Below are 9,953 nucleotides of genomic sequence, written 5' to 3'. Positions count from 1 at the left end.
GAATAAAAAACATCATAACGAACGCGAACATTCATAATACCTACCTAATTAATTTACTCTTTGCAATGCAAACATTGCTTAAGAGGCCAGCCATGTAAGCTATGTAGGTACCTAGTCTGTATGGTAGGTATGTATGGATAGATGTGTTGCAAAAAAATACAAAAATATGTTTGAGATGCGATAGCGAGACAATCAATTTCTAACTCTAGTTGTAATTACCCAAGTATAACCCGTAGTAAAGGACCGAAAACAAGGGCAAAAGTTGTACTACACAGTAATAAAGTAAAAAGTACTGGCAATGTGTGCTCGAAATGACGGCATTGATCCATTTTTTTTTTCTAAAGTAAATCTTTTTTTAAGGGGTAAACACTGTTACTTATCTTTCAACCTTTCAATGTCATAAAGAGAAAGAACAGTCAAACAAATGTTGCCAAGTCTGTCATCAATCAAGTCGACATCGACACGACAAATAAAGAAAACGAAGTCGAAGTCGAAAAGTGTAGACAATGATTACTAAATAAAAAGCGCTAATCTTTAGTATTAAGTGTAAAAAATAGTGGATTTTCGAAGTGCAGCAATATTTTATAAGATACAGTATTTTTAGGACAATTTCAAAATGTCGCAACGGGATCCAGGTCCAATACCTAATAGGTGGCTGAAGTGTCCGCGGAAAGCCACTGGCCTGATTGCTGACAAGTTCTTGGCATTCAAAACGCCTCTGGGGCATCTGTTCAATGATAAAGTACCTGAAGAAAACCGTTTCACACCTTCTATGCTGTTCGTTTACATGAAAAGTTTAAAGGTAATTTATATGATTCTGGTTTTGTAATGTCAATCATTCTCACGGTTCTGTTGTGATTGTGAACAAAACTAAATGTTGATTTTATTAATTTAGCAACAAATTATGCTACCAGTAAAAATTGTACCTATAAATGGTTTTTAAACAAAAGAATCATTATATCTTCAAATTGCTGACTTATTAAATGAACAATTTTTATTGATAGCATAATTTGTTGCTGAGTTAACAGAATGAGTTTTGTATTGTTCATTAGCAGAGATATATACAATAGATAGATACAATATATATCACTAATTTTAGGTGAAATTGGGACTATGGGTTGACCTGACAAACACAAATCGTTTTTATGACAAGAAAGATATAGAGAATATGGACTGTAAATATATAAAACTTCAGTGCAGAGGACATGGTGAAACTCCTACAGTGGAACAAACAAGGTAAATAGAGTTCACAATACCTATGCTTTATAGAAATACACAGACATTTAAAATTAAACACACCATGTCTAGTTTCCATAGACTTTTAAAATATTTACGACTAGATTTGAGAGGAATATGTTCTCCTCACTATGTGTGAGAAAACCAGCTAGGTATTAAAAAAATATTGACATAATAAACTGTATTATCTACTAGTTTTGTTACAAGATTCCAAAATATTTACTTATTTATGACAACTATTTGCAAAAATTTCATCATAATGTAGACAAGTTTTCTATCTTTCTTGACAAGTATATCATAACTAACACTAGTGTCAAATTTTATTCTAATCACATAAAGGCATCGGTCATACTTACTACTTACATACTTTTGTGAATACAACTAAAGAAGTTTACAAGTCCTTTGCCTATTAACTTCTTTAACACTTTGGGAGGACCAATCAATGATCTAGTGCTTGTGCTGTCATTCTGACCAGGAAATATTTTTTTTTTATGTTTCATGTTTTTTTTTTTAATATTATTGCAGTAACAATTCTTTTGTATTCTCCTTCAGGTTATTCATAGATCTGGTGTCTAGATTCATATCTCAGAACCCACTGGAAGTGGTTGGGGTACACTGCACCCACGGGTTCAATAGAACGGGGTTCTTGTTAGTGTCGTACATGGTTGAACAGCTGGACTGCAGTGTTGAAGCTGCCGTTAACGAGTTTGCTAGGATGAGGTTTGTAAACATCATATATCTCAGTTTTCTCTTGTTCCATTTCAGGGATCTTTTGTCACTGTAGTTTCGCGGAACTAGAATAGTTTTCTGCATAATCCATACTATCTTATGGAAGAGCATGCAACATCAGTAAACTTCCAAAACTTGGTATCGTACTTTCTAAACTGCTCAAAAAATTTTTTGAATTTATAAACAACTAGATCCTTGGAATTTGAATTCATGGCTTTTGTGTGCATTATCATTCAACAAATTCGGAATATAATTTTGGACCTAAGTTCTTGTCTGTTACATTATTCTTAAGGGTCTGTATAATAAACAGATTCATTTACAATCAAACCCAAATCACAATCACTCAATCAAGAAATTTAGTTGTATCTGATTTTACTATTTTTTATCGAGTGTGTCGCCAGTTGCCCAAAGGTGTCTGATATTGCTTACGAATACATTCATCTCTCTCTCTCTCATCTGAGCGTTTTCCTGGTCTCCTACGAACACCGCCATCTAGTGACAATAAACTGACTATTTTTTGGTAAATACCCTTATTCTGTTGATGGTTGCAGGCCCCCTGGTATTTACAAACAGGACTATCTGCAAGAGTTGTACAGACGTTATGACGATGCAGAGTTCACTCCGGCGGCCCCGATGAGGCCCGATTGGTGTAATGGTAAGTTTAAATTATTAATGTATTAAATAATAGGCAGTTGTCAGGGATCAAATGCATACTAATGGTTCAGATTAGCATGCATACGACTAAAGATGTCTTTAATTATTCTATGACAGCTAAGCTTTATTTATTCACATAGCATTGCATGGGTTGAAACGGGTTCTAGTTTTTTTTTGTATGAAAAGACAGTCATACCATAGACATGCGTCAAGTGCCAACATTCGTGGTGCAGTAAAATTAAGGTCAGGGTAATGAGATTTCAACATTCCTATGAGGAATGCAAAGGTTCAGTTTGTACAGTTGTTGCAGTTGTATATTATGTTTGATTTATTACAGAAGAAGAAGAAATTGATTATGACGATGATGATGAAAGGCCGAGTAATTCTCAATCTCAGACTGATTCTAGCAAAAATGGCAATCCTAAGTGAGTATCACATACCTAAATATAAACAAGTTTTTTTAATAAAAATGTAATTTGTCCACATACTTTTATGTCGTCAGAGAGATTTTTTTTTTCTAATAATATGTATGATCATTGCTGTTAAAAAAAACATACTTATTTCAATAAACCCTGAGTGAGTTATCTCATTGGATAATCTTATGGTAATAATGCATTGTCATGGAAAATTTCAACTCTGTAGAACAGACGAAAGTAGGTGAAATATTACTTTTAAGATTTGGTTACAGACAAACAAACATATCGGGTGAAAGAAATCTTGTAAAAATAAATGTATTAATGACTTTGAAATAATGTAAGTATTGCAATATCTATTTGTTTCAGCCATAGACGTAAGGGCAGACGCGAGACTACTCATAAAAAAGCCACATTTATGCCGGGAGTGAGTTTAATTTTCATTCAATCTATTTATTTTTAAACAAGTAAAGCTATTTTTTTTTCTGTGTTTGAAGTTAAAATTTTGAACCCACAAAGCGAGCGTGGAAAACACGAAAGTGAAGCCGCGAAGCAGTTAGTATAGAACTAATTTTGAAACGTCCGAAGTATAAAAGGCACATGTCTGATTTGTCAGTTTGAGTTTTACGCAAATAAATCTGGTATTCAAACTAGTTACAAATAGGATAGGTACACAAATTGTATATGACATAGTGTAAGTGATTCTATCTTTTTTTATATAGATCGTGTAATGAAAATAAATATTTTAATTGTATTTCTTTTTTATTTTAGGTGAGAGGAGTGGAGCCGTTCGATACCCAACCTCGTCTCAGCCAAGTGCAGAGGAAAGCGCAGGAGTTCTGCGAGTGGGAGAAGACCGGCTTCCCGGGATCCCAGCCCGTGTCCATGGACATCATGAACCTGAGGAAACTGCACGAAAAACCATACAGGGTCTCGTGGAAAGCTGACGGTGTCAGGTAATTTTTTTTACATAAAATTCGGCCGTTATAAGGCTATAGAAAAATAAAGCATAGTGGACAAATGAAAGAAAAAAAATATCAAAAATTTCTATTTCCACTACAGTTGGTTAAATTTCTTGTTTGCAATAAATTGTTTTGTATTGTATTATGAAATGGACATCTGGCCCCAAGTTCCCCATTTCGTCGCGGAATCGTGTCACTTAAAATTGAACCTTATTGTAGTAAACTTAAGGCCAATTTTGATTTGCGCCTTTCGTGAAGAGTGTGATAACAACAATTTTGGTGCATGGCCGACAGATACATGATGCTCATTGATGGCGAGGACGAAGTGTACATGTTGGACAGAGACAACTGCGTGTTCAAAGTGCGAGGGCTCAAATTCCCGCACAGGAAGGATCTGAGGAGGCATCTCACTAATACATTATTGGATGGCGTAAGTATTCCATTTTTTTAAATATAAGGTGTAAAGACATAATAAAGTTTACTAATAAACCTTCCTCAGGAGCCATACTCTATTTTGGTGAAAACCGCATGAAAATCCGTGCGCTAGTTTGAGTTTATCGCGAACAGACAGACAGACGCGGCAGAGGACTTTGTTTTATAATAATGTAAGGATCATAGTCATTGAAGCCCTTTACTATTTTTAAGTTTCTTCTGAAACAAATTTAGTTTGACGGTAGATTATTTTTTACATCTAAATATAATGTAAATATTACTATAAATAAAGAAAATACTTGAATATTGCTTGTCATTTAATTGTATGCATGCCACACTATCGCGGACAAGTTCGCCGAACTTTGACGGATTCGGCATACATTGCTGGTTTTTCATTGCGGTAAATTAGTATTCATACAAACTACGCAATGTACATGTACACATGTACCTTGCGCGTGCCGGCAGCCGCCATGCAATTTCCACATTTTCACCATCAGTCATGATCATGGCAAAATTAAGTGCATTACTCGAAGCGAAGCTTTCGCTTTGAGCTCGGTTTTCCTTTTACCAATAAGGTACGAAATAGCATTATGGAACATGGATCTATCGATACTATAATGTTTCAGGAGCTGGTCATAGACAAAGTGAACGGCAAGGATACCCCTCGGTACCTGTGCTATGACATCATCAGGTTCGAGAACCAAGATGTCGGCAAGATGCCCTTCTATCCCAACAGGCTGTCTTACATCGAGAATGAGATCGTCAATCCGAGGTTGGTTTCTGTACTAGTCCCTAGATGGCGTTGTCACTTGAACCATTTTGGCCAGCGTGAAATACAGCCAAATCAAATTCATCTGGGCTTGAGTTAACTAGGCTTGAGTGACTCATAAAATAAGAACTGTACACCGTAGATTTAGAATATATAAACTGAAGTTCTACACACCGAATTAAATTAATTAGGACCTATTTCACCATTTTATGATAACACTAGCGGCGCGTCCCTGCTTCGCTCGGGTAAAACCTTAACAAGTTATACACCTAAACCTTCCTCAGGAATCAAACTATATATTTAAAAAACCCGCATCAAAATCCGTTGCGTAGTTTTAAAGATTTAAGCATACATAGGGATTTAGGGACAGAGAAAGCAACTTTGTTTTGTACTATGTAGTGATATGATATTATAATCTGACTAATAAACTGCTAAATGAGTCTGTCTGAAGTTATTGAATCGTTGGCCTATCACTCGTGAAACACTATTTTAATGCTATATGTTTAATACATTATATATTGGATATGAACACAGCAAGTGATGAAACAGGTCGTTAGTGTTAAATAAAATTTAAGATTAAAATAAAATTAAAGATATAATTTTTCTCTCTTCTTTTCGTTGCCTAAAATTATTTTATTTATTTATGTACACAACATAACAGTGTAAGTTTAAAACTTACAAATAGGAAACTAGGTGCAAAGTCACTACTTATTACTACAGAAATTTCTTCCTTGACCCACGAAAGAAAAATGAAAAAAAAAACAGAGGCATTGAAAAAGAGATAACTATGATAATTTATTATTTAAATAAGCAATGTATTTTTAGATTATTTTATTAGACAAAATAATCGTATCGCAATTAGTACACTTAGCACAAAAAAAGATTAAGCAATATATTTTCAGACACAAAGCAATAATGCAAGGTCTGATCAACAAAGAAAGTGAGCCGTTCAGCATAAGACTGAAGCAGTTCTGGGAGGTCACGATGGCGCAGAGACTTCTCGGAGACAAGTTTGCCAAAACTCTGTGCCACGAACCAGATGGACTTATATTTCAGCCCTCCAAAGAGGTGAGAACTTTATCCTAAGGGTCTGAGGGCGAAGTGAGACGCAGCGAACTAATCACATTGCGGTGTGGTTTACGTTGCGCACAATGGTGCACTGTGATTGGTTAGCTAGCTGCGTCGCTCACTACGAATCCGATGGTGATGTAAATAGCAAAGTCGCATTACGCACACTGCAGACCTTGACACTGACCACTGAGACACTAGAGCCAACGCCACCAGTACTTTTTTTTCATTGCGATATATAAAAGCTCTTGGAAAAACTAAGCAAGAATTGACGTACAGTCAATTCTTCGCCGGTAGTGTGCATAGGCGCCACCATGATGATGTCTATAGTTTTGCATTATAAATTTTAAGGTTAATTTTTTACGCTGACCCCGGGTTTCGTAGCCTAACAGCCGAAAATGCAACCTGGAACACGAAGATAAGAGTAGAGTTAAAACTATTTATGTACACAACATAACAGTGTGAATATATGAAAGACAATTGAAATAAAGTCGGTACTAGTGTAAAAACTATATTTGAATTTCAGCCGTACATGCCTGGCCAGTGCCCTGATGTACTGAAATGGAAACCGAGTCACATGAACAGTGTAGATTTCAAGCTGAAAATCGTCACAGAAGGTGGACAAGGGTAAGTTTAAATCTTGCCGCGGTAATAGCGGCAAGATTTGAATGAGTTTTGATAGGTTGATGCGCTGTTGACTGTACCTATTAGAACTAAATTCCTGATAGATACTAAGTACATGATGTTATGAAGGTTATCTCATAATTCAATGTAATGAGTTAAAATTTAATAACAAAAGCAATGTATGTGTGAATCTATTTTATAACAGTGTACTTTTTTACTTATTTTGTATAATAAGCACAATTATTCCTAAAGGTTTTGTTTTAAAATTTATTTTATAATTTCAGAATGTTACCAACAAGAGTTGGCCAGCTTTTCGTCGGTCAGCTAGATCGGCCGTTTACAGCCATGCGTGTGACTAAAGACATTAAGGACCTTAACAACAAGATCATAGAGTGCAAATTCGAGAACAACCAATGGGTCTTCATGAGGGAACGCACGGACAAGTCGTATCCAAACAGTTATAACACAGCTAAATGTAAGTTCAAAACCATTTCAATTTATTTGCCATATACCTTTTGAGTTCAGAACTTTAAAAAAAAACTGACTGGCTGCCTGACGTAAATCTGTCTAAATGAAACACACACGACGACTTTTTTCGCACTGGAGTGGTTTGCCATTGCCTTCTCCATTTCACACACAAGTTGATAATCAACCATGTTGTTTGTTGTTTTACAAATAAATGTTTTATCTATCTATAAACCAGTGTGCAGGTTTCCTCACGATGTTTTCCTTCACCGGAAGCAAGTGGTGGTCGCCGAAGACTACTGTACATGGGTCGATTAGTATACAAACTCATTTGGCACTAGTAGGTAGGATTCGATAAGAACGACACGACATATGCAAGTGTGATATGCGTGGCCAAATTGTTGAATTGGCGACATCGTGAATTTATTGCATACTAGCTTTTGCCCGCGGCTTCGCTCGCGTGAATTTCATAGCAAAATCTCAGTAATTTTTTTATCGCGTACTCTGTAAGACTGGTAAATAAATATGATTCGAATTCGCATTTTTTTCTCATCTTTAGTTCAATTTTCTGTTTCCCGCTGCATGTCTCGTACTGCAAACTTGTCCAATCCCGCTTCCTGATATGTAATGTAAAGTAGATATCCCGTACTGTTTCCTACATATTGTGCCATCATGTTTTTTGCAATGTGTCCCGTCCTGTTTCCCACTACGTGTCTCCTTTCCATTTCCCGCTCCTACTCCCACTCCCGCTTTCTGCAACGCGTGCCGTCGCATTTTCCATGACGTTTTACGTCCCGGTTTTTTATTAACCACAAACGTAAATGAAACATTTTTTGTATTTACTATTACTGTTATTTACTACAAAAAGTAAGTGTGCCAATTTTCAGCTTTTTATCTTGAAAATTGTATTAAGTCCCATACAATCTTTCACCCCCCTTATGAAGGGGTTGAGGGTTAATTTTCAGAAAAATCTGAAATACGTATTCATTACTTTGTTGTAAACAACCAAAATCCAAATTTTCAAGTCACTAACTTCAACGGTGTAGAACTTTCATATTTACAGTTTTTCACCCCTTTCACTCCCTTCGGAATAGAATTTCCAAAAATCCTCTCTCACCTACCTGCCAAATTTCAGCTTTCCGCCCAGCAGTTTTGGGTGTACGTTGTCTGTCAGTCAGTCACTCAGTAACGGAAGAGTTTTATACTGATATATTGATACATACTGCGCCCATTATATCTATATCATATTTTAATCGTTAAAAATAAATTGTTTATGTTCGTTTTACACCTTTCTACAAAATTTTAAAGTAAATCGGCTCCGTGGATTGTTATTTTAATTTTCTTACAGGACCCCCCTCATTTTCCGGGATGAAATGTCTATAAGATGTTAACCCGGGATTCCAAGGAATTTTTTATTCATAATTAGTTTTTAAATTCTCCTACGGGAACCTGACCATTTACCGGGACGAAATGTATCTAATTTTCCTACAGGCCCTCCTCATTTTCCGGGATGAAATGTCTATAAGATGTTAACCCGGGATTCTGAGGCATTTTTTATTCTTAATTAGTTTTTCAATTATCCTACGGGAACCTGACCATTTACCGGGATGAAATGTATCGTAAGGTGTTAACCCAGTATGTAAGGTACCTACATACCAAATTTCAAGCAAATCGGTCCAGTAGATTTCGAGTGATGCACGTTCAGACAGACAGACAGACAAAAATTTCCAAAACTATATTTTCGTCATCTATATCAGTAACTAAGTATATTCCATGAAGAATTTTAAAAAATCCAATGTACAAATTTGGCCTTTCTTCAATTTTATTATATGTATTGAAATGTAACGCTTGCTCAATTTATTTGTCACTGCAAAACTAGGAAACTTTGTGTCAGTTAGCCTACTGACTCTGACACAAAACAATATGGCCAGAGTTGGAATGGGCCATTCAATCATTTGGCCGCGACCTTTACTTTTTTAAATAGCTTGTTTTATGTGTCCCAATGCTGGTCAAAGGCCTCCCCTTTTATCTTCCATAGGTTTCCGTCTTGAGCCGTATGTTGCCAACCGCGCTGAACCTTTTCTAGTACATCCATCCATCTAGTTCGTGGTTTATCTCGACGCCTGCGCCCTTCGGGAACCCGAGTTGTAGTGATCCCTGCCCATCTGATCACGACACACGCGCCAATATAAAATCTGTATTGCTCCCAGCGGTGTGCGAGAGCATCCAGACGCCGGTGACGAGCGAGCGGCTGCTGGAGTACATCGAGCTGCATCGCTTCCACGACGACGCCGACATCATGCCGCCGCCCAAGCGGCCCCGGCTGTAGACTGTGAACACTGACTTTACACTAAATAAATAAATCAACTCATCATGATTGTTTTTTTTTCATCGGTTGCGTTTGCTAGGAAATTTTTAAATTCCTCCTCCCTCTCGTTGTCCGTTGCGATCCGTCACGGTGGCGTCCGTCGACCGATCAACGCAGAAAACGTAGAATCTGTGTCAAGTTATGATGTACGTCAACGCATATCGGTGTCAAAATCTAGAACGCACAGCGAATTCGCCGCTTGGAGGAAGGAGAGGTACTTTTTGCCACGGACA

The 9,953-nt window shown here is 36.7% G+C and overlaps 1 protein-coding gene across 1 annotated transcript; it reads left to right on the top strand.

Moving 5' to 3' along the window:
- Positions 1–399: 399 nt before the first annotated feature.
- On the top strand, positions 400–9,724 carry mRNA-cap (mRNA-capping-enzyme). Its single transcript, XM_053746164.2, has 13 exons — positions 400–802; positions 1,100–1,236; positions 1,789–1,956; positions 2,517–2,620; positions 2,957–3,044; positions 3,402–3,459; positions 3,804–3,988; positions 4,289–4,424; positions 5,053–5,198; positions 6,098–6,263; positions 6,790–6,890; positions 7,172–7,362; positions 9,563–9,724. Exons 1-13 carry the CDS (start codon positions 617–619, stop codon positions 9,679–9,681), a joined length of 1,785 nt encoding a protein of 594 aa, XP_053602139.1. The 5' UTR covers positions 400–616; the 3' UTR covers positions 9,682–9,724.
- The last annotated feature ends 229 nt before the right edge of the window (positions 9,725–9,953 follow it).

This window comes from Plodia interpunctella, chromosome 1, assembly GCF_027563975.2.
Source record: "Plodia interpunctella isolate USDA-ARS_2022_Savannah chromosome 1, ilPloInte3.2, whole genome shotgun sequence".
NCBI lineage: Eukaryota > Metazoa > Arthropoda > Insecta > Lepidoptera > Pyralidae > Plodia > Plodia interpunctella.
Note: the sequence above shows the minus strand (reverse complement) of the source record. Positions and strands in the feature narration are given on the sequence as shown.